At 44.2% G+C, this 25,474-nt stretch overlaps 1 protein-coding gene and 2 long non-coding RNA genes across 3 annotated transcripts in view; all 3 read right to left on the reverse strand.

Moving 5' to 3' along the window:
• Positions 1–2,132: 2,132 nt before the first annotated feature.
• The window catches only part of APC7 (tetratricopeptide repeat (TPR)-containing protein), a 32,530-nt gene continuing 9,188 nt past the window's right edge, over positions 2,133–25,474 (reverse strand). Inside the window, exons 8-18 of the mRNA XM_078590406.1 lie at positions 13,556–13,612; positions 13,220–13,265; positions 5,083–5,156; positions 4,330–4,380; positions 4,054–4,254; positions 3,912–3,956; positions 3,722–3,815; positions 3,265–3,410; positions 2,650–2,879; positions 2,402–2,462; positions 2,133–2,274 (exon numbers count right to left, since the gene is read on the reverse strand). Of these exons, the coding sequence (XP_078446532.1) occupies positions 2,188–2,274; positions 2,402–2,462; positions 2,650–2,879; positions 3,265–3,410; positions 3,722–3,815; positions 3,912–3,956; positions 4,054–4,254; positions 4,330–4,380; positions 5,083–5,156; positions 13,220–13,265; positions 13,556–13,612 (1,092 nt within the window). The 3' untranslated portion in view covers positions 2,133–2,187. The remainder of the gene's footprint in view (positions 2,275–2,401; positions 2,463–2,649; positions 2,880–3,264; positions 3,411–3,721; positions 3,816–3,911; positions 3,957–4,053; positions 4,255–4,329; positions 4,381–5,082; positions 5,157–13,219; positions 13,266–13,555; positions 13,613–25,474) is intronic.
• On the reverse strand, positions 18,301–18,955 carry LOC144715480 (uncharacterized). The gene is made up of 2 exons (XR_013584643.1): positions 18,925–18,955; positions 18,301–18,576 (listed from the first exon to the last, which is right to left on the reverse strand). It is a non-coding gene; the product is annotated as an uncharacterized LOC144715480 (long non-coding RNA).
• LOC144715481 (uncharacterized) lies at positions 24,194–25,432 on the reverse strand. The gene is made up of 2 exons (XR_013584644.1): positions 24,807–25,432; positions 24,194–24,465 (listed from the first exon to the last, which is right to left on the reverse strand). It is a non-coding gene; the product is annotated as an uncharacterized LOC144715481 (long non-coding RNA).

Raw genomic sequence — 25,474 nt, forward strand, 5'->3', positions numbered from 1 at the left:
TCCCGTCAACTCTGGGTGACCCATTGCCGTCACTGCCATGGTCGGTACCATCACCGCCTTCATCATCACCATCATTGCTATCATTTACATCAGTGATGTCCAACCATCACCGCCTGTGTCATCGCTGATATCCCCCCAGTTGTTGATGCTGATGTTTTCATTGTCATACCCTCATCATTGCCTTCATTGACGCCACCTACATTCCCATCATCATTTCTTCCCCTCAGTTGCTGACATCGATGTCCTCGTTGTCGTCGCTGACATCTCCACTGCGGCCGCCACCACCACTGTCTCCGTTGCCATTGGACCTAGTGACTTCACAACCAATGATGTGGGCACCAGCCGCGCCACTGCCAGTTTGAGCATCTCAAACATAGGGAGGCACCCTAATAAACGTCTTCTTAATGGCTCATTGATACAATACATGGTCCATTGACCGGGCCTATATTGATTAATCATAAAAGATTAAGGCCCTTCTAGATTGCCAAAGAGGCCCATAACTGAACTATAGGAGCCTGAGTTGGGAAGTTTGAATTTGGAACCAAACAGTCTAAGAGGTTACATGCCTGTTTTGGGCCCAATGGATGGGCCAGCCCACCTGATGCAACTTATGGAATCTAGCACCCATGCTACTTGGCCTCGCCCACCACATCCCCACGTAATGGAGCCCCATGCCACAATCAGTCCTCCCCTCCACAACTTGTCGCAACACCTAGTGTCGCCTCGGCCTACAGGCTTCTCGGTATACCCATTGTGGTGTCTAGCATTGCTGAGATGCATATGCAGAATCGACCACCAACCATCAAACTATGGGCTGCCAGACCAGGCATCATTCTGGGACATCCCAGATCAACCTCTGCCATGGCCATCACTGTCCAGCTGCACATGCAATTTGGGCCACAAGGCCACCTCTTTAGCCAGAGGCTGATGGCCCACCCTTTAATTTAGGATTTGCGACAGGTAGGTTACACGGCAGGCCAAATTTGAATCGGTCAGCCCAACCCACTTCAAAAGGTCTGGGCGAAGTGACCTTGTGAGCCCACAATGATGATCTAGGAGGAACAACCCACTGCTGGTGACCCCACAAAAGCTTGCAGCACTAGCCGCCAGCGTTGGGCGTCCACCTTGGCCATCCGGCTTGCAGACCAGTCATAGGAGGCTGCGAAAACGTAACCTCACCCCAGAACTTCTGGGGACTCTGAAAACTGGTGTGGAGTCTCCACAAAATTTCGCCACAAAATATAATGTTCATCTTGTTTTTAACTTAGCCCTCCATGGATTTGGCCAGTCGATGTCAATGACTCATCAAATCACTTATTACTCCAATCATGATTAACGGATACATTTTTCATGTGGTACTTTTTAAAATAGTACACAGATCTGGGTGTGAATATATACAGTAGGGTCTAAGTGGATAGAGGAAAGAGAAATGTTCTAGCTCTCCATATTTTAGCACCCAACTTCTATAATGTCAAATAGAATAATGGCTAGCTCATAAGCATGGAAATATGAATTCACTCTGTGGCCCCATATTTTATGCTTACTGTTTGTTTGGCACTAAGTGGTTAATGCACAAGCATAAATACACCCTGCTAGAATAGTTTCTCATGACCTGGATTCATTTTTGTGAAGGAGTGTAATATAATGAAATGAGTTAATGGCTTAATCCAGATGAAATTAAGGTAATTAATTTCCACATTAATCCTTCACAAAGATCAACATAGGGTGATATAAAATTTTCATTTGAGTTACCTCATTCTCACTTTTCTCTACACTGGTTCCCACTTTAAATAGACTTGGTAGGATGGGTCTGCACTTTGTGAGAGGCTCATCTCAAAATATTTGAAACTTTTTTTTACTGAAGTTAGGAAATTTCTGTCTTCAAACACTTGCATAAACAGTCGATGGGTCATCCTTTTAAATGGGAAGAACATTCCAGTGATTGAGAATCCAACCCTGATCTGTCACCTTAGACAGAAACAACAAAGAAGCACATTTTCCAGACATCTATCAAATCTTGCCATTTTGTTGAGAATTCTGGGATACCTGTCCTCTAGTATGTCCATAGATCATCAAGTGGCGTCCTCAAACACAGATTCTGGATAGCACTGACGGATGCGAAGAACAAGTCGTGAAGGATAAGAAAATTGCCTTAATGAGGGCCCATATACCTCCAATTTATAGATTCTACAAGAGTTCTGTCTCTTCTTGGTCTACATCACCATCCTCAACCTCATTGTCTTCATCTTCCTCAGGTGCATCCGGATCCAGCCCCTGATAAAAGTTGAAGTCCAGTTATTACGTCATAGAATCATCCGATCATAAATGCCAAAAAAAATAAATATTATACATGGAGAGGGAAAATGGGAAGCATGTGCAGAATTTTAAAGACTAGGCAAACCTTCATCAGCTTTTCTAGCCTCTCCAGGCCTTTTCTTGCAGCTTCATTTAGAGGATTGATTCTGAATGCAGCAAGAGTGGATACCGAAAACTTGTTAAGACGACTCTGAAACCGTACTGGATGAATCCGTAGTCATACTAAAAATAACTCTGATTCTAACTGTTGTTTTATTTGATAGATAATCTACTGCAAATACTCATTTGAAATTCACTTATTTAAAAAAACAATGTCAAGAAGAAAACAAAAACCTTAATGCAGCATGATAATGGGATAATGCCTCTGACTGCATGTTTGTTGCTGCAAAGACCTGGGCCAATTTGATGTGGAGGGAATCATCTGCCCAATCCTTGAGATAACGTTCAAGAAGGGAAACTGCATCCTTATTCCGTCCATCAGCTACATGAAGCTCAGCCAATGCCAAAGCAGCGGCAAGGAAGCCAGGCTCAAGACGAAGAGCAGACTCATAGAATTTCCTTGCCTGCATATGCAAGGAAAAAAGGAGTGGATAGAAATTGATCATGCAACATATCATGTCGATGAGGTGAAGGTAATAAAATTTGAGTTTACTGAGACTCATTGATATTAAGAGGACTTTAATGCAAGGTCGCAGGGATCCCACATCCAGAAAAGGTACAAGAAAACTTGGCGTTTACTGAGTTCTGGCATTTCTCTCATTTTTTCTCCATGATCTAGCTTATCTTCCTAATTCTGTCTTTTTAATGCTATATCTCTCTATACTCCTACACCAGCTAGAGTTTTATCACCACCTTTTACTAAAAAATCACATTCTAAATTCAACCAGAAACAGAGGGGGACCAAGGCAGGGATATACGCCTGAAAACTTTAGTACCAGAGACACATACTTTTTCTCTTCCTGCAGGGTTGCTTGCATGCACGTCACCGACCAATTTAAGGGCCTTTGCAGATTGCGGCATAACTTTCATTGCTTCCCTTGCAGCATAAAGCGCCTCTTTTATTTTGGAAAACCCCAGGAAAGAACGAACTAGACCTGAAAAAAGAGAATTAATTACCCTTCACAGAGATGTTCAGCCATAACCAGAGAACTAGATAGGATTTAATGGCTTGTGGACAATTAAATATGATACCATCCATAAATACATGTAGCCCTCTCATCGAGGTAACACAGGAAGTTAGATGATGAATTAGGGCCCGAGATACTCCTAAGGGGGCTCAGGGCAATCTGGGCTTGGTCTATCTTCTCTCTACCTCTCTTCACTCTACCCTTCTAAGAAAACTTCGTGATGGAGTCCAACCCACTGTCCACATCAATATCTAATTGAGAATTTCCCTGGAATTTACCCTGGTAGGAGCGCAGGTCTGGCCTAAGCTCTTGTGCAGCCCTGAAGGCAGCTGCGGCAGCTTCTGCTCGCTTAAGTTGCAGCAACAAGTTACCCTGGAAAAAGATACAAGACTCTCATAAAACAAACTATAGTAGTTGCTCTTAACAAAGAAATGCATGAGAGAATTAAGAATATCTCATCAGCCGTACCTTCATAATGTGTCCAGTTATGTGCCTATCATTCTGTCTGACACTCTGCATGATATTTGAAGAGAAAACGAAGGTAAGGGGTAAAGGGAAAGGGTTAGAAAATAAGAAGAAATAAGCCCCAGGGGCCTCTTTTTGGCATAACCTTCTCGGCGTAAGCCAGAGCTTTACTTTCATCTTTTCTCTCCCACAGAACTGATAAGCTGACAGAAACCTCAACTCTATGAGGATCAATGATCAGCAAATCATGCACCAATTTGTTCAACTTGGAGGACTCCGACTTTGCTTTTAGAAGCATTGCGTATTCATCCATGTATGTCATTACAAAAGGATCAATAGAGCGGACCTGCGAGTCATTGTGCATCCAAACTGAGAAAAATGCAGGAAAGAAGTCAAGTCATGGCATGTATTTTCACCAAACCTTCTCAAAATTCATTATAGCTTCATCATTTCTCCCCACTATTGCCTCAACCTGCATGCGAAGACCAAAATATTGTGTTTTTTCAAAGCAGACAAGGCTGTCCACATAGTGGACAAAGAAAATAGAAAAACCAGCCTACTACTGGGTCGAAATTCAGGTCAATGAAGATGCAAGAATATGAGAAAAGGAAGTAAGGGCAAGGGACCCAGATTCAGGGAATGACTACAAAATGGTAAATTCTTCAGCTTGAAGTTATAAGTCTCTCTCATCTGTGTTCTTTTTTACTATTTCTCAAGAACATTTTTCTCTATTTCAGTTCTGTAAGGTGAAATCACATTTGAATCTCAAAATAGAGAATTATCAGGATCTGCCTGAATGTTTTGCTGCAATGAGGCAAGGGTCAGCAACATGGAAGAACTGTTTTCAAAATGCACAGAAAAACGATTTGATGATAAATTCGTCTCTGTTATCTGAAGCTCATTCCCTTAAGCCTAGATAAATAGATCAATTTAACCAATTAGAAGAAAAAAATTCAAAAATCCTAATAGCAAGGTTATTTTGAACTTTAAAAAAGGAAGCACAATTTGAGCATACAGGAATCCTCTTGTCTACTACCGATTCAAGTCCAACAATTTCGAGACATAAATATATGGAACATTCCGTTGTAGGAAAAAGTGCCAACCTTTACCGTTTCAAACAAGAGATGGACATCACTAGGAGAAGCAAAAACCTTCATTTAAGACAAAAACTGACCTTTGCTATTTCCAACATGATATGAACATTATTAGGAAATCGTTGCAAAAGCTCAGAATAGATCTCGATTCCCCCTGTAAAACAGAGTAGCAGGTTGCACCGAAGTCCTCTTTTATTATATAGTTCTCAATAAACTCTAACTATAACAAAAACGTTTTACAAAGGGGAACAAGAAAGCATTAATATATTCTGCCTACTCACATTTGGTAATAACTGATAGAGTAAGTTTCATCACAGATTCAATTTCCAAGACTGTACCAGAAGCCATAGATTAAAGTACTTTAGGCAATGGGTTGAAAACTGTTCCCTTCCTGATAATTGGAAAAATTAGAGGACAAAAAATGTAGGGAAAGAGAATGAGAAGTGTGACGAATGTTGGACCCTAAATCATCATTAGACAGATCTGAATCTCAGATATGATGATAAGGTTTCCTCACTGACTTATCATAGTTCAAAGATGAGATGAAGCCACGTTATGCATCAAACATAGCTGCACGTGATTGTTCGGAATAAAAGCGGGCCTCCTAAAAATAATGGTCGAGTGAGAATATGAAGGCATCGATTCAAAATCAAGAACTACAGAGCGGACACCGAGTGGACAAGGAGATTCCCTGAGTAGGGACGAGCGAGAATTGATCCAACCTCTCCACAGTACTCATCCGAGAAGATCTGACTTAGAGTTTGATTCCTCTTCTGGTTACAATATGGTTCAGATTTTGTATTCGCTCATCATTGTTTAATCTTCCCTCTTATGTTCCCTGGAGAGAAAGTGTTCTAGCAGACAATCTATTTCTGGAATATTTTCTGGATGATTATAGTCCCCTTGTTTAGTGCATATGGGCCTTGTCCCCTTGTTTAGTTCATGTTGCCTGGTGGTGACAGGATTTCATTGCCACCCAGCCCTCTTCATTCTTCATCATAATCCAATGTACTTCGCCTCCCGTCATCTGGCTTTCTATTGGCTCTTTGGTGGTGACAGCCTGCAAGGGCTCCATGCTGATGTCCAGACCCCACTGCCCACTGCGGCTTTGCTATCTCGGCAGACCATGGTGGAATCGACAGCTGCTAGCGTGGCAGTTCAAGTGATCGATGACACATACTCTGCCCACATGTGCTTACTGCCTCCCACTTGCTGTGCCAGGAATAAAACTCCTCGGACACCAGCCCTGTCTGTGTCTCCTCATCCATGTTATTAAAATCCATCCACCATGATTGTCGTTGTGATTTCTGTCGTGCTGATGCCCCTCATGACTCAAGTGGTACCCTGCCATTCGAGCGTCCCACCTCCTTGGCTCCTCTCTTCCGACTCCTCTTGGCCTGACCAAGGGACCCCTGGTAGGAGCCCGAAAGTGAGCTACGGTCACCTCCCAGGGGTGGGCACTTGCCTTAGTCAGCCAACCGTCCCACAACAGCTAGCCGTCAGTCCTGTTGCCATCCACCAAACCGCCTATTACTCCCTTTCATCTGCCCTGCTTCTGTCTGCCTTCCGAGCTCCACTGTTTGACCTATGTCGTCCATTATCCAGCTGCCAGCATTTGATCTCTCATGTCATTGACTTTTTCAAACATTTAGTTGCTACGGCAGCTGGCTGGAGCCAGCAAGATCATCCTGATTCAGAGAGGTGACTGATCCGGCTTATGTCTTTCATCTATCTCTCAACCTTTCAACTGAATCCTACTTCCTCACTTCTTTCTTGAATTTCTGCTGTACTGTACTGATTAGGACCTCCCAAAAGGAAGCACAGGACACCCAAGCACCTTTGAAAAGGGGTATGTTGGCAGGAAAAGGAGAACACTAAGGCCCCAAACCTTCATTAACCGCAGATAATTTACTACCCAAAGTCGCTGAGGCACAGGAGGCTGGAAGGGAGATTCTCTATCCAGAGGAGTCAACTGATGCTGCTTTGCTATTCCCCCTTACCATCCTGACAGAGTCCTTCAGAGGACTTACCATAGAAAACAAGTCAATGGTAGGCTCAGTCAGCGACGGACCCTTAGGAGGGAGAAATAATAGATTCTGGAATAATCCTTGAGTGGGGAGGAGATGAATGATCATCGAGGTTCTTCTTGGGACAATTGGGCTGTCTAACCATCACGAGAGCAAAAATTTCCATATTTCGAAATTTTTGAGGCTTAGGCCCTTCTTACTTCTCATCTTCTCCTTCAATCTTCCTTCTTGATCCTAGATAGATTTCCATGGGGCATTTATCACATCCCTATCAAACTCTCCTGTCCCTCTCATACTGTTTCTCCACTGATGTCACTCTTTTTCTTCTGATATCTGATTTGTCAGATCTACCAATATGGTAAAGATGTCTTACTGATCCACTGAAGGCCTAGAGCGGAAATAACAAACCTTGTAATGGTGCTGGATTTCATCTAGATATTGGATTTTCTTTTGGAGTAATAATCAATTAGTCTGCATCTTGTAACTCAACAGACTTTCCTCCAATTACTCTTTTTTTGGTCCTTATCCCTATATAAAGGTCAAGTAACCTTAATGATAGTTGATTTGGTATTTTCCATTTCTCTAACCTAGCACGTATCCCAGGGCGTCTGAATACTCACATCGTCCTGCTTCATCTTCTATAACTTATGTCTTGAGATTCTTTTCATCAAGTTCAACATTCAACACAAAATAAACTAAAAATAATTGACACCTGATATAAGATTGCTTGCAAATACTTTATTATAGTCTGCACGAAAAATTTAATGGTGAACTAGGAAATTATGAAGAAAATCACATAATTTTCTTTTTTAAAATAATGAGAGAAAGACCACCTGAGATCAGTGATCTTTCCGATGGGACAGATATATATGTCCAATGAATATACACATGACCCAAAGGACACCCCCCTCAATACACATCCCTCTAAACCAAGTGTCGAAGACAGGCTGAAGACATGGGCTGCTTGGGAAGCCCAGGATAAAGGGGCATTGTATCGGGCCAATACAGGCCCAATATTGGGTTCTCTATCCAACCCATTTGATCAATAACGGCTAGTAAAACTAGCCGTTATATGACTGTTGGAACTAGCCGTTATCGGCTTGTATAAAAAGCGATATACATCACATGTATTATGGTTATGGTTTTTAATTAAAAAATTCTTTTCGTTTCTTCTCCCCCTTCTCAATTCTATACTTGACATGGTATCAGAGCAGGTGTGACCTGCAACGCTCAACACCTCGTGAAGACTAGGGTCATCCTTCGGGAGGATCTTGTGGAGAAGTTTTTTGTGTCTTATTCATCTCTCGAGAAGACTGGTGGTGGAGCTCTTGGTCTTGAGGCATTTCAAGCAAGCTTGTCTTCTTCCTCATAGTCATCCTATTGGAAGACTAGTGGTGAAGACCCTGAACCAGTCTTTCTAAGAGGTCATGGCAGAAGTGTCGACCAAACCTCAGGCTCCAACAGGACTAGCTATTCCTGCTGGAAATCAGCTAGTTGTTCCAGATCGATGGCTCACTCATCTTCCTGTTCTTGCCAAATGCAATATCTTTAATCGAAGCAATCTTCTGCTCTGGGCAAGGACGATTCAAGCTGCATTGAAGCCAAGAAAGCTCATCTATCTTCTAACGGAAAGCTGCCCAAGTGAGTCACACCCAGATTATCAGAAGTTTGTCATGGAAGAGGAGTTTGTGTTTGGTTGGCTACTTGATTCACTTTCGGCTGAGCAACTTACCACATATACCTCTTACGAAACCTCCAAAACGCTATGGGAGGCCGTTCACCGAAATCATTCCAAGAAGAATGATAAAAGTAAGATCATCAATTTGATTGTCCAGGCCTATACTCTCAGACAAGGGGATATGGATGTCCTCACTTATTCAAATAAGCTGAGGGAGATTCATAATGAATTAGACCACTGTCGACCTCCCTCCATCGATCCAGTAGCTCGAGCTCATGAAGCCACAAATCGTCTGTGCCAATTTCTGCAAGGGCTCAGACCAGAATTCGAGCTCATAAGAAGCCAACTTTACAACCGAGAAGATGAGCCCACAATTGATGAAGCTGTGTCTAAGGCAATGCAGGAGGAGAGCCGTCTAAACACGAGTAAAGGGAGTATTGAAAGTACTGCATATGCAACTAAAGGCCAGAACCATCAAAGGGGTGATTCAGAGAAACCAAACAAAGATGACATTTTCTGCAATTACTGCAAAAAGAAGGGGCATACGAAGGACAAGTGCTGGAAGCTGCATGGCAAGCCTCCACATATAGCTCGAGCCCACATGACACAAGGAGACAGCAGCAATGATCTACCTTCAGCACAAGATTTCCAGAAAATGATGCACGAACTACAGAGCCTAAAAACGTTTATCAACTCTGGATCAATCATTGGGTCAACGTCAATGGCCAACTCTGGTAAAGAAGATTTATTTAACAATATTGCTTTACTTACCCAGGATCCATCTAATGCATGGATCCTGGACTCAGGCGCAACTGATCATATGTCATCTAAGAAAGAATTCTTCATGACATATGAAAAGGTACACCAGGGTAAGTATGTTCAAACTGCTGACGGCACGTTACTACCTGTAATAGGGGTGGGCAGTTTAAACATCGAACCTATTGGAGAATTAAAGAATGTTTTACATGTTCCAAAGCTATTTGTTAGTCTAATCTCAGTACAAAAAATTGCAAAAAGTAAAGAGTATAATATATTGTTTGATAATCTTGATGCCTATTTATGTAATAAGGAGCTCGGGTGGAAGACTGGACTAGCTAAAGTATACCAGGGACTCTACTACCTACCCTGGCAGAACTCAAGACCACCACGAGGAGATGCTTCAAGGGTGGCCACAGTAAAGAGACCACCTGATGAAGTCATCATGGAGACACATCAGAGAATGGGTCATCCATCCTACCACTTACTCAAACACATGTATCCAAACATGTTTACAGATGTTTTGGTTGAAAAATTGAATTGCGAAGCATGTCATTTGGGGAAATTTAAGAGAGGGACGTACCCTCCTAGTATTACTAGAATGGAAAAACCTTTCCAAATGATTCATTGTGATGTTTGGGGTCCATCTCCTCAAACAGATATACTGGGACACCGATATTTCTTGGTATGTATAGACGACTATAGTAGGTATAGTTGGGTCTTCTTTATGAAACACAAGCATGAAGTCACTAAGAAACTAAAGGGATTATGTAGTCTCATTAAGAGACAGTTTGGGGATCCAGTACAAGGACTACGAACCGACAACGCAAAAGATTTTATGAATCATGAACTCATGGATTTCTTTACAAATGAGGGCATTAGACATGAGACCTCATGCCCATATACTCCCCAACAAAATGGCATAGCAGAAAGAAAAATAGGAGACATTGTGGATAAAGGGAGAACATTATTGATACAGGGAAATGTTCCCACTAATTTATGGGGATTTTCTGTTATGACTTCCACACACCTGATCGATCGACTCCCCTCAATACGCCTTGGTCTTAAAAGTCCCCTAGAATTACTTGAGTCATATTACCCAAGTGTAAGATTGAAAACTGGGTTACCTCCCAAAATATTTGGTTGTGTTGGCTATGTGTATAATAATACACATAAGCAGAATAAGTGGTCAACAAAAGGATTAAAATGTGTTTTTTTGGGTTATTCCGTTACACAAAAGGGATATAAATTTTATCACCCCATAACCAGGAAATACATGGTAACTAAGGATGCTGTGTTTGATGAGAAAGTGTTCTACTATAAACCCCAAGGAAATGAGTCTCATCAAGATGTATCACGTAAACTCAATATTGAGCACTCAGATGTCGACCAGCAATCACCAGAAAATAAAGGTGATCACTGTTTAGACAAGCATAAAATGTTAGATAATGTGGTTGAAGTAAACTCTCAAGGCCACCTGCGTGGACCCGAACTAGACCAGGAATCAGAAACACCAGATGTGAATGGGAAAAAGGGGGAGTCGTCTCGGATTTCCCCATATCCTAAGTATTATCAAAGAAAACAAAAGGGTAAGGAAAAAGAACGCAGGTCGTCGCTTGAGGAGCAAGAGTTATCACAAGAAGGGGAGAACTATCAAATGAAGGGGAACAGGCATATGTTGAGGATTCAGTAGATCAAAAGAACGAAGCAATGCACTGGCCAATAGCCCTAAGAAAGGGCACAAGAAAGTGTACAAAACAACCATACCCTATGGCAAACTATCTCAATTACCAGAAAGTTTCACATCAATACAAGATGTTTCTGACGCAAGTTCAAGCTATAACTATTCCCAAATCTCCCCAAGAAGCATTGAAAAGTACACATCGGAAAGAAGCAATGGATGAAGAGATGAGAGCTCTACTACAGAACAACACATGGGAAATTGTTAATCGACCTAAGGATAAGCGAACTGTGGGATGTAAATGGGTATACACCATAAAATGTAATCCAGATGGAAGCATAGACAGGTACAAAGCACGATTAGTAGCTCGGGGATACACTCAGACTTATGGAATTGACTACCAAGAGACGTTTGCACCAGTTGTTAAACTTAATACCATTAGGATTTTAATATCCTTAGCTGTAAACCTGGATTGGCCACTAAATCAATACGACATTAAGAATGCATTTCTACATGGGGACTTAAAAGAAGAGATATTATATGGATATTCCACCAGGATATGAAGAACATCAAGATAAGGGAAAAGTGTGTAGACTTCGAAAGGCTCTATATCGACTAAAGCAATCCCCTAGAGCATGGTTTGGGAGATTTACTCAAACCATGAAAAAATTAGGATACCGCCAGTGTAATGGGGAACATAATATGTTCCTAAAACACTCCGAAAACAAACTACTAACAATACTGATAGTATATGTAGACGATATCATAATTACTGGGAATAACCTAGAAGAAATACGAATCCTTGAAGAACATTTGAGTAAAAACTTCCAAGTTAAACAACTAGGACCCTTAAAATATTTCCTGGGTATAGAATTTGCAAGGTCAAGAGAAGGTATCCTAATGACACAACAGAAATACATACTAGATCTCCTAAATGAAACAAAACATATAAACTGCCATGTGAATGAAACACCGATCGAAGTTAATCATAGACTAACTATAAATGAGAATGAACCTAAAGTAGACATCAACTCTTATCAGAGTCTAATAGGAAAACTCTTGTACTTGTCACATACACGTCCTGACATATGTTATGCTGTGAATGTGTTAAGTCAATTTATGCACTCACCTAGGAACTTGCATCTTCAAGCAGCTAACAGGATTCTCAGGTATCTAAAAGGAACACCAGGAGATGGCATTGCACACCGAAAAACAGGTAAGATTGACCTTATTGTATACACTGATTCTGACTTTGCTGGCTCTCGTCTTGACTACAGGTCGACTACTGGGTACTGCACAACGCTAGGAGGAAATCTAGTAACCCGGAGAAGCAAGAAGCAGAGTGTCGTATCAAGATCAAGCACTGAAGCTGAATTTCGTGCCATGTCCAAGGGAATCGACGAGGCAATATGGATCAAGAATCTTCTGGAAGACTTGAAAATCAACTTCCTAAGACCAATTATCATCCGCTGTGACAATAAGTCTGCCATCAGTATAGCTCATGATCCAGTTGACCATGATCGAATGAAGCATGTAAACATTGATAGATTCTATATCCAAGACCACTTGGAACAAGGGAACCTACAGACAGAATATGTAAGCTCTGATGAACAGCGTGCAGACATCCTCACCAAGGGGCTACCTATCAAACAAACTCAATATTTAAGATCCAAGCTTGGAATGAAGAACATACATTCCTTCACTTGAGGGGGAGTGTCGAAGACAGGCTGAAGACATGGGCTGCTTGGGAAGCCCAGGATAAAGGGGCATTGTATCAGGCCAATACAGGCCCAATATCGGGTTCTCTATCCAACCCATTTGATCAATAACGGCTAGTAAAACTAGCCGTTATATGACCGTTGGAACTAGCCGTTATCGGCTTGTATAAAAAGCGATATACATCACATGTATTATGGTTATGGTTTTTAATTAAAAAACTCTTTTCTTTTCTTCTCCCCCTTCTCAATTCTATACTTGACACCAAGGATAGGCTTCAACCATGACGAATCAAATTGTTTTCAATAGAAACATAAACGAGGTAGACACTCTCTTTATCTGTAAAATAACCACATTACCTTTGTAGTCATGGGATGCGATGCAGCATTGAGCCTCAACGTATCTCTAAAGACAGAAAATTTTAGTGAAAATATGTAAATAAATTCTAAAACTAAAAATTTTAAAGTCAGAAAGATCTTGATGAAATTTTGGAAGATGAGGAAATCTGACGATCAAGCTTTAGCTAGACGATTGACATAAAGACTTGCAGAAATCTACCGTATCACATAGGCAAAACATAGGACTAGAGCTTTGCAGAAGAGGAAAGCCGTTACATTATTCATTGGTTGAAATTCTTTTTCAGAGAATCATTATTAAAAATGAGAGCACAAGAAGGGGAAATAGACGATACCCACATGTAACCAACGACCACTATCTGAGTGGTCAAGGGGCGGCCTTCCTCTGTTCAGCGTCTGTGAAATTTATAGAAGAAAAAATGTGCATGAATGAAATGTCAAAAATTAAGATTCCCAAAAACGATTAGAGACACAGGCAACTCTGCGCCAAAAGAAACTCGCCCCCCCCACCCCCCCCGGGATTAGAGGCCACTTCTCAGTAATCCAACAAGGAATTAGTAAATGCTTGCATGAAATATCTTAGTAGCATCAGGTTATTATCTTGCGTAAAATTGTCTATATATCTTAATAGCGTCAGGTTGGTCACCAGTTTTGGGAGGTCTTCCTTATTTTCTCTAAAAAAAATATATTAGGGAGTGCTTGCGTGAAACCAAGAAGAGAAGGACAAAGATAACATTCATAAAGAAACAGTTGGACAGAACAAAAGAGTGGAGATTTTTGTGCTCATGTTGGCAGGAGCTTTCTGAAGCAGACTTCAGGGACAAACGTAGCTGCATTCATTTAGACATTGCTATCTCTATCTCTCTCCCTGAAACAAATCTGTGAAGTCTGAAGTGTCCTATCGTTGGTACCAAAGATAACATCAGGCATATCATCATACTGATGATCGAGGGGCTCATTCTCATCAGAAGGTAAGCAGTGTAATCCACATTGGAAGCTATAAAAAAAAAAATCATAAAACACCACATATAAAAAGCCTTATGAGAATTCAGTTGATGTGCAGCGACAAGAGTCCTTTCTTGTCCAAAAGAGAAACCGATTGCTGGGATGGCAAATTTGACCAAAAACTAGGAAACAACTGCCTTGTTGTCCACACTGCCACAAGCTCTCAATGACAACAACCACTCTCTCTCTCTCTCTCTCCCTCTCTCTCTGCACCACAAAAAACCCTCGAACAGTAAGATCAATGTGAAGGTGATGTCCACAGTGAATATTAAGATTCAAGCACCCACAGCTGTGCCAAAGCAATAGCTCACGGGGCCGCTACTTTTCTTCTATAATTTTTATTGGTGGGGTGTTCACTTCATTATTCCTCCTCTACACCTGCTGCTAAGGCTGAGCGTGTCGTGCATAGGCTTTGGACCCCCCAACCAGGATTCTAATGCCAGCCTAAGATTCTTGTGCTTGCCAACTGTGCTAAAAGCTATAGATGATAATGATAAAATCCAATATGCATCTATCAAGAAATAGAGATATGTTGTGTGTTCGGAAAAAAACTGTAGATTAATTCCTCAAAAATGTTGTTGACATAGAAGAAGCAACAACGTTCAACATGATATCATAATCCAATGTCACACGAAGGAAAAAAGCAATGGCAAAAGGAAAGAGGGGGATAACGAGGAGGAAGATCGAATCAGTTTTCCCTCTCCTCCGGATCAGGACAGATCTCCTGAAATCCAGCCCGCCTCAGCCCTAGTCAACTCTCAGTCAATGTTACTTGAACGAGATTTGAGTCTCACCAGTCTAAGCCATCTGACCACATGTGTCCATTGGGGCTGCTGTGCCAGGCAGTTTATTGGCACGATTATTATGATAGGTGTCAACTGGTTCCATGGTTGATCGGCATTTTACCTAGCCTCCAGTCAGCTCAGGAAGAAAACACAAAAGACTTCATTGTTTTACTCTTAGGGTTTCTCTAGTTTAAAACCAGAGATTTACAAATAAATGGGCTGAGCCCATATCGGAGTGCACTAGCGGATTAGTAAGTCAGTGGGCCCCTTATATATGGGGCCCACATTTACAGATAAACAAAACAATAAATAAACGGGGAATATAAGGCATTTAGTCTTCTGATGACAATAGGAATGAGGGAGGTTGATATCAATACTCTCTCCCCTCAAGACCTATCGATCCCCAATTGGGAAGTCGACAACTGCTTCTAAAACACGTCCATATCTTTCCATGTAGTTTCATTATTGGAAAGATTTTTCCGCTTGACAATATTGAAGTCCGCCAAGGGAGAAGTGGCATAAAATGTTTTCTTCAAGGTAAACCACCGCATGTAGAGGTTTGCATAAATAGTGTAAACCCCGATATTGATGTTTGCTCTTCATAATCTCGCGGGCAGTGTGGCATGATGGTCTCCTCTAGGGAAAAATCTTGTCAGTTTTAATTAGATACACTTGGTTCTTCCATAGTATCTGAAGATTAACTTGTAGTAGGATATGAAATAGTAAGGGTTTGTAACCTGATACACTAAGCTTGGTATCACAAAATAGAACTGACAAAAATAATCACGATTGTAATAAATTCCAAACCAAACACGAAGGTTCCAAGAATGCTCTGACAATCCTCCACTGATTGTGTAAGAAAAAGAAAGAGAAAAGATAAAAAAATGGACCGCCAAAGATGGATGAGATCCGCTCCGGCTCTGGATGAAATCTCCGCTGTTCCGGCCTCCGGTGCTCCACTCCTTTCCAAATTACCGTGCGACTTGCAAGAAACTGATGATAGTATTCACCTGCCCCGATTGCCCCTTTTTAAATCAGTTCATGCTTGTGAGCACTCGCATGTGTGTCCTGGTGGGCTTTCCCCCTCTTAAAATGATGGCGACATGTTCTTGTAAAGAACTTATCATAACCATTTCACCCCCAAACACCACATCTAGATTCCCCAACGCATATGGTAAGAAATCTTGGATAACTTCAAGGCCTTGGATGCAAAGTGGGACGTCCGCACAAAGTCCCTTCAAGGATTTTATAAACCTATCCCCTAACATGACATCAAAACGTTGACCATCTTGAACTGTAATAGGTAAGTTCACCAAAATCAAATTAAATTTTTTGTTAAATTGGTTGCCCAGCATGAAGCGATTGGTACTTGAAGACAAGGAGAAAGAACAATTCTTGATACTCAAACAAAGAGATTACAAGGGGTTTTATAGGGAGCCCTAATGGGCTAATAATAGAAAGGGCCCTTAATGGGCTAATAATAGAAAGGAGCTAATAATAGAAAGAAGAAAAAAAAAAGGAAAGGAGACAATAATGTCAACACTCCCCCTCAAGCTGGAGCGTGGATGTTTTCCACACCCAGCTTGGAACAGAGCTCCTCAAACCGAGGGGCATGAAGCCCTTTGGTGAAGATGTCTGCAAGCTGTTCAGCTGACGGAACATATGGCGTGCAGAAATTTCCCGACTCAAGCTTCTCTTTAATGAAATGTCGATCGATCTCAATGTGTTTTGTACGATCATGCTGGACGGGATCATGAGCAATGCTGATAGCCGATTTGTTGTCACAGAACAGCTGAACAGGGGAAGAAACCGGACACCTTAGTTCACGAAGCAGTTGGGTAATCCAAAGTGCTTCACAAAGACCATGCGCAAGGGCACGGAACTCCGCTTCAGCACTAGATCGAGAGACCACTTTCTGTTTCTTACTCCTCCAAGTAATAAGATTGCCTCCCAAGAAGGTGCAGTACCCAGAGGTCGACCGACGATCAACCACAGATCCTGCATAATCGGCATCAGTGTAGACTTCTAGACGCAGACCACTGTGACGACGAAACATTAATTCGCGGCCAATGGTGCCCTTCAAGAAACGGAGGAGGCGATGGGCAGCATGAAGATGACTCATTCGAGGGTTCTGCATAAACTGACTTAGAACACCCACTGTATATGCAATGTCGGGACGGGTGTGGGTGAGATAGAGCAGTTTGCCCACAAGTCTTCGATATTGTCCGGGCTCAGCCGAATCTTCATTCTCATCCGCACCAAGTCGATGACTCACATCAATCGGTGTCGAAATAGGCTTGGAGTCTTCCTTTCCCAGCTCGCAAAGAAGATCCACTCTGCAGGAGGGTTCGATGAAGCAGAGGATGGATCTTTAGTAAGGACAGGTGGATTTGGGATTGGTGCAGGCAGAGGATCAGAGGACAAGGTGTTCATGGGAATATCAGATGGAGGCTCTTCGAGAGGAACAGGCAAGGAAGGACTTGGGACTGGTGACGAGGGAGATGAGTTAGGAAGAATAAGAAATTCAAGGGGATCTGATTGAGGTGGTAAAGAAGGAGAAGGTGGAGAAGAAGAGGGGTAATACGGAGTGAATTCGTCAAAGGTAGCATCCTTGGTGACAATAAATCGACGAGAGGGTGGATGATAACACCGATAACCCTTTTGAGTAGAAGCATAGCCGACGAAGACACATTGGATGGCCCGAGGATCAAGCTTGTCACGACCAAGATGGTGGTTAGGAGTAAAGCAAACGCACCCAAAGACACGAGGGGTAAGATTGGTTCGAGAGAAATGTTGGGAAGGAATGCTGGAGACAATCAATGGGAGTAGAGTAGTTAAATGCGAGACGGAAGACGGTTGAGAAGATGAATGGCAGTTAGGACAGCTTCAGCCTAAAAATACTTTGGCACATGCATGTGAAATAAGAGGCTCGAGCCATTTCAAAAATGTGTGAAATTTTCGTTCTGCACCTCCATTTTGCTGGGGGGTGTAAGGACATGTGGTTTCATGGATGATGCCTTTTTCTTGGAAGAAAGTAGTTAAGGTGGAATTGACATAGTCTCGGGCATTGTCGGAGCGGAAGCAACGAATAGAAGTGCAGAATTGAGTTTGAATGAGAGAGTAGAACTGAGGAATAACAAGGGAGATCTCTGATTTATTTTTCAAGAGATAGGCCCACGTGAAACGAGTAGCGTCATCAATGAATATACATAACCACCGAGCACCGGACGTGCTATGAACAGGGGAGGGTCCCCACACGTCGGTGTGAACGAGAGCAAAAGGAGTCGTCAAATGGGAAGAAGAAATAGGATACGTAGTACGATGATGTTTAGCAATTCGACAAGCATCACAAACAAAGCGGTCCACAGAGTGGCCTTGGAAAAGTTTTGGAAATAAACGATAAAGAGTAGCAAAGGATGGATGGCCGAGGCGTCGATGGAGAAGCCACAAACGCTCATGAGACGCCGAAAGGGGAACTGCAGCGGCAGCAACAGCGAGGGGAGACAAGGGAGATCGAACAAGATAGAGACCCTCATGCTCCTCAGCAATGGAAATCGTCCTCCCCGACACCTTATCACGATAAAAACAGGTATTAGGAGTGAATGTAAGATCTTGGTTCAGATCACGAAAGAAGATGATGAGCAAGGCGGGATAAAGAAAGAAGATGACGAGCAAGCCGTGGAACATGAAGGACTTTAGTGAGGTTCATCGAAGGAGAGAGAGACACACGACCAATCCCAGCCACAGTGAGAAGATCACCAGAAGCTGTTTTAACTTTGGAGGAGCCGGAAACGGGTTCATAGGTCACAAAAGCTCTAGGATTGGGTGTCATGTGGGCAGTGGCACCAGAGTCAAGAAGCCAAGTGGATGATGATGACGACGGAGATGGTGAAGGAGGAGAAGGAATGGTGGACATACCCGCGTTAGCTAGAGAGCACGAGCCCACGACTGGAAGGTCAAGCAATCGCCGAAGACGTTCCACTTCTTTAGGTGTAAAGCCGGGAAGAGAAGCACTCGCCGAAGACGCTCCACTTGGAAGAAGACCATAGGACAGAGGCACTTGACCAGGCATCGGTACTTGGTTGACAGAAGGTGCAACGTAGCGAGATTGCTCTGTTGTGTTCGCTCCGTTGAAGCTTAAAGCATGTCTCCTTGGAGTGACCCGCTTTTGCAGTAATTGCAGAAAAGGGAAGGATCACCTTTGGAGGATTCCTCAGTCGGTAGATGGACCACGACGAAGCTCCTGCTCCGCCGATGTAGTCGTCACCGAGGAGCGCGTGGAGGAAGGCGAATGTGCTACAAGTGCAGAAGCGGTCGGGACTGCTGGCGAGATTCTTCAATTCTCGCGCTGCGAAGCGCATCCTTGAAGGAAAGCTCTTTCTCCCGGTGTATAAGCTGAGCCCGTACCGCTTCATATTCCGGGTTAAGTCCTATAAGGAACTGAAAAACCCGAAGTTGAAGAGTGTACTTGCGATCCACCGAGTGAGGTCCGAGGCATGTAGTGATCAATCTCATTCCACAGAGAAATGAGTTCTGTGCTGTACTCCATGATCGCCCTGTCTCCTTAGCGCAGATTGGCGCCCGATGCACTAGCTCATACAGTGTGGTAATATTATTTTCTTGGAGTGGCTGTCAAGAGCCGCTTCCCACACGGCCCGGGCAGACTCAAGAGACAGAAATTCACCCTTGATACTCGGTGAAATACTATCCAAAAGCCATCGATGGACCACTCCTTCAACGTCTAGCCAGTCATAGTACTTGGAGTCTGTCTTGGAAGGCCCTTCTTCAAGTAAATGACGCATCAGTTGTCCCTTGAGAGTAATCTGGACATATTGCTACCACTGAAGAAGGTTAAAGCTGGTGAACATCCCATCCGAGGCATCCGAGGCAGAAAAGCGGTCCAGGTGAAGCCGACCAATTCCCGACTCAAGAGGTGCCTCCGAAGCATTTGACGTTTGACCCACACTGGGTGGCGTCGATGCTGGCGTCACACCGGAAACCGATACAGGCTCCGTCATCTTGATCACAGAATGAAGTGTCGCACAAGGAGCACACGGCTGCAGGAACGCCCGCGGCTATTGGCTGCGTGCGCGGCTGAATAGTCGAGGAGGAGCGCGGCGCGGCAGAGAGAGCGCGTGGTCGAGAAGCGACGCTGCCGAGAAGCACAGCCGAGGAGGGAGCGCGGTGCGGGAAGTGGGAAATGTGGCCGGAAAGAAGCTGCGCCGCCAGGAGCAGGTAGCCAACCGGAAGGAGAAGGAGCTCAAGATCGTGGCGAATGTAGAAACGCCAGAGATCGGAGCTACGGTCGAGCCCAGGAACCCGGATTAGGGTTAGGGTTAGGGCTCTGATACCATTCTTGATACTCAAACAAAGAGATTACAAGGGGTTTTATAGGGAGCCCTAATGGGCTAATAATTGAAAGGGCCCTTAATGGGCTAATAATAGAAAGGAGCTAATAATAGAAAGAAGAAAAGAAAAAAGGAAAGGAGACAATAATGTCAACAATACTAAATAACTTTGTACCTTATCCTTCCTTTATTGGTATTCTGAATATTTCAGTCTTCATTCAGTGCCTTATCATTCCCCCCTGTCATTGTAAGTTGGAACAGGAGTAATAGACTGTACCTAAGATGGTCCTGGATCCATGAGCATTTTTCATTTTTCTTCGATAGTTGGGCCAGGTCAAGCTTTGGTAGGTTGCACATGTCCAACAATCTGATTATTCGCTGAAGCATCGGTGTACACAGAGGTATGCTGCCCGGTTTTCCATAACACCGAAAAAATTTACTCTGCCTGTACTGATAAGGTAACGTAATACTTCAATTCTGATTTCTGGGATTAGTTCGTGGAGATATCTACTCTGCTTTACTTATGGGGCAAGATGTTGTTAAGGAGCAATTAAATGTTCAAATTCCAATTGGAATTCCATTACAGGACCTGTTATCTTGCATCGTTTTCTGACGTCAGGGTTTAAATATCCACTCACTCTTGCCAAGAAGTTGGGGGTTAGATATATGTGTGATACAAGAGCGGCCCTGGGCCCAGGCAGGTTTAAGTGACTTAAACCACACGTGCATGAATAAGTCACTTAAACTGATGAAGTGACTTAATAAGAAGAAGAAATAAAGAAGCAAATAAAATTATGAGTAAGCTCCTCTTGTTAACAATATCTATCACCAACTCACCACTGTGCATTTGAGAGCTGATATGACTTCAATACACAAATGGGGAAGAGTTTGGATGAGATACTGGCAGATAACATCATGCACCACTTCAAGTATGTAAACAAGAAAAGAACAATTCTTAATAGCAAATGAAAGAGATTACAGGGTTTTATAGGAAGCCCTAATGGGCTGACTAGAGAGGGCCCTTAATGGGCTAACAAGAGAGAGAAAATAAAGACATGTAATACTCAGATCAGCACTCCCCCTCAAGCTGGAGCGTGGATGTTATCCACACCCAGCTTGGAACAGAGCTCCTCAAACCTAGGGGCATGAAGCCCTTTGGTGAAGATATCTGCAAGCTGTTCAGCGGACGGAACATAAGGCGTGCAAAAATCTCCCGATTCAAGCTTCTCTTTGATGAAATGGCGATTGATCTCGATGTGTTTTGTACGGTCATGCTGAACGGGGTCATGAGCAATGCTAATAGCCGATTTGTTGTCGCAGAACAATTGGACAGGAGAGAGAACTGGACACCGTAGCTCACGAAGAAGCTGGGTAATCCAAAGTGCTTCACACAGACCATGCGCAAGGGCACGGAACTCCGCTTCAGCCCTCGACCGAGAGACCACTTCCTGCTTCTTGCCCCCCCAAGTAATCAGATTGCCGCCCAAGAAGGTGCAATACCCAGATGTGGACCGACGATCAACCACAGAGCCGGCATAATCTGCATCGGTGTAGACTTCAAGACGCAGGCCGGTATGGCGACGAAACAATAATCCACGGCCAATGGTGCCCTTCAGGAAACGGAGGAGACGATGAGCAGCATGAAAATGGCTCATGCGAGGAGTCTGCATGAACTGACTCAGAACACCCACTGAATATGCAATGTCCGGGCGAGTGTGGGTGAGATAAAGCAGTTTTCCCACAAGTCTTCTATATGGGCCAGGCTCAGCAAGCTCCTCATCCGCATCGGCACCAAGTCGATGGTTCGCATCAATCGGTGTCGAAGCAGGCTTGGCGTCCTCCTTTCCAAGCTCACAGAGAAGGTCCACCGTATACTTTCTCTGACAAATAAAGATCCCGCTGGAAGAATAGGCTACCTCTATGCCAAGAAAGTACTTCAACGGGCCAAGATGGCGAATAGCAAATTCCGACGAGAGATACATAGCCAGCTCAGTAATGGTCGTCGTATCATCACCCGTAATAATGATGTCATCCACGTACACAAGAAGAATAGCGACTCCCCCTGACGTGGAATGGCGGTAGAAAAGGGTGTGATCACCATTACACTAACGGTATCCACGACGCTGCATGGCCGTCGTGAAACGACCAAACCAGGCACGAGGAGATTGCTTCAAGCCATATAATGCTTTCTTCAGGCGACAGACAACAGACTGCGGAGACGATGGCACTAAGGAAGTGTAGCCAGGAGGTAATGCCATGTAGATCTCCTGAGTCAACTCTCCATGCAGAAAAGCATTCTTCACATCATATTGTTGCAAAATCCAGCCCCTATCCGCAGCAAGGGCCAATAAGATCCGCACAGTATTCAGCTTGGCGACGGGAGCAAAGGTCTCCTGATAATCAATGCCATGTTTCTGAGTGAACCCTTGTGCCACAACCCGGGCTTTGTGGCGCTAAATAGAACCGTCAGAATTATGCTTCATAGCATACACCCAACGGATACCCACGAGATGCTTCCCGGCCGGTAGAGGAACCAGATCCCACGTTTCATTGTAAGCAAGAGCCTGAAGTTCTTCCGCCATGGCCTGGCCAATCACGGAAATGAAAGGGCAATGTCCACCGTCTTGGGAAGGGAAGTGGCATCAAGGGAGGTGAGAAGGGCATGATAAGAGGGTGAGAGGCGATGAGAGGAGATAGATTCCGCCAACGGATAGAGGGGAGAGGAACGGGAAGAGGGCAGCACGGCTAATGAGGAGGTGGCAGGAGGGGTGGAGGTTGAGGTAGACGGGGCAGCAGGAGACGAAGAAGGAAGCCGAGGCTTGCGACGAGCAAGGGTAATACCATAGCGTTTTTCAGGCGGGCAGCGACGGATAGGGAGCGGAGGAATCGAAGAAGGTGCAGCAGAAGGGTCGAGCGCAGGAGCAGATACTGGAGGAGGCTCCACAGGAGGGACTGAGACGGCGGCCGGAGGCGGGTCGGTAGGCACAATTGCTGGAGGAGCAACAGGCGGAGACACATCGGGCGGGGCCGGTGAAGAGGGACGAGGGACGAGGATGAGGAATTTGAGTGGATTGGAGGGAGATGGGGACGATGAGGGTTCAGGAGAGGAGGAGGAATAGTAGGGAAGCAATTCATCAAACGTGGCATCTTTGGTGACGACGAATCGACGAGAGGGTGGATGATAGCATAAATAGCCTTTTTGGGTGGAAGAATAGCCAACAAACACACACTTGATAGCACGGGGATCAAGTTTATCACGACCAAGTTGGTGGTTGGGCGCATAGCATACACATCCAAATACACGAGGAGTAAGATGAGTTCGGAGAGAGAGAGTTGGAAAGGAATGCTGAAGACGGTCAATGGGAGTGGAGTAGTCAAGCACTCGAGATGGAAGGCGATTAAGAAGATGGATGGCGGTGGAGCGGCTTCCCCAAAAATACTTGGGCACATGCATATGGAAGAGAAGGCTCCGAGTCATTTCAAAGATGTGACGGAATTTTCTTTCGGCAACGCCATTTTGCTGTGGTGTATAGGGACAAGAAGTTTCATGGATTATGCCTTTGTCTTGGAAGAAGGTGCTTAACGTGGTGTTAACGTAGTCTTTAGCATTGTCGGAGCGGAAGCGACGAATGGATATAGAGAATTGCGTTTGGATAAGGGAGTAAAATTGAGGAATGACACGAGATATCTCCGATTTGTTCTTCAAGATATATGCCCACGTGAATCGAGTAGCTTCGTCAATAAAGATGCATAACCACCGAGAACCGGAAGTACTATGAATAGGGGAAGGCCCCCACACATCGGTGTGAATAAGGAAGAATGGGGTCGAAGAATGAGAAGACGAGATAGGATACGTGGTACGATGATGTTTGGCAATTCGACAAGCAGTACAAACAAAACGGTCCACAGAATGGCCTTGAAAGAGTTTAGGAAAGAGACGATAAAGAGTAGCAAAAGAAGGATGGCCGAGACGTCGATGAAGAAGCCACAAACGCTCGTGGGAAGCCGAAAGGGAAACTGCCGCAGCAGCAAAAGCAAGAGAACTCGAACAAGGACGAACAAGATAGAGCCCCTCATGCTCCTCAGCAATGGAAATCATCCTCCCCGACACCTTATCACGATAAAAACATGAATTAGGAGAGAAGGTAAGGTCTTGTTTCAAGTCGCGAACAAGGCTAGATAGGGAGAGAAGATGATGAGTAAGGCGAGGAACATGAAGAACTTTAGATAAATGCATAAAAGAGGAAAGGGCCACACGACCAATACCCGCCACGGTGAGAAGATCGCTGGAGGCTGTTTTAACTTTGGAGGAGCCAGAAACGGGTGCATAAGTTTGAAAGGCTCGAGGATTTGGGGTCATGTGGGCGGTGGCACCGGAATCAAGAAGCTAAGTGGAAGAAGAAAAAGAATGGCCAGGAGGGGATGTAGGTGTGGGAAGACTGGTGGACATACCTGCGTGGGCCAAGGAGCATGAGCCCACGACTGGAGGATCAAGCAAGCGGCGTAGACGCTCCATCTCTTCCGGAGTGAAGCTAGCGGGCAAGACACTAGTCGGGAGAAGACCGTACAGCATAGGCACTTGACCCGGGGGGGGGCACGGACGAGGCGGCTGTAGCAAGGTTGCTCGGTTGTGCGCGTTTCCGTTGAAGCTTGTAGCACGTCTCCTTAGAGTGACCTCGCTTCTTGCAGTAATTGCAAAACAGCGAAGGATCACCCTTTGGAGAATCCTCCGTCCGAGCCGTCGTACCACGTGGCAAAGAGCCGAGTGGTGGAGTCGACGATGGGCGTGCAGACAAAGAGGAATGAGCTACAAGTGCCGAAGCCGAGTTCTGGGCCTGCTGAAAGCGGGATTCTTCAACCCGCACACTGTGGAGCGCATCCTTGAAGGTAGGACCAGTCTCCCGATGAATAAGCTGAGCCCGTACAACTTCATATTCCGAGTTCAGTCCCATAAGAAACTGGAAAACCCGAAGTTGAAGAGTATATTGGCGGTCCACCGAATGGGGGTCGGGCGGCATGTAGTAGTCAATTTCATTCCACAACGAAATGAGCTCCGTACTGTACTCCATGATAGACCGGTCCCCTTAGCGCGGGTTAGCGGCCCGATGTACCAATTGCAC

The sequence above is a fragment of the Wolffia australiana genome, chromosome 19, assembly GCF_029677425.1.
Source record: "Wolffia australiana isolate 7733 chromosome 19, ASM2967742v1".
NCBI lineage: Eukaryota > Viridiplantae > Streptophyta > Magnoliopsida > Alismatales > Araceae > Wolffia > Wolffia australiana.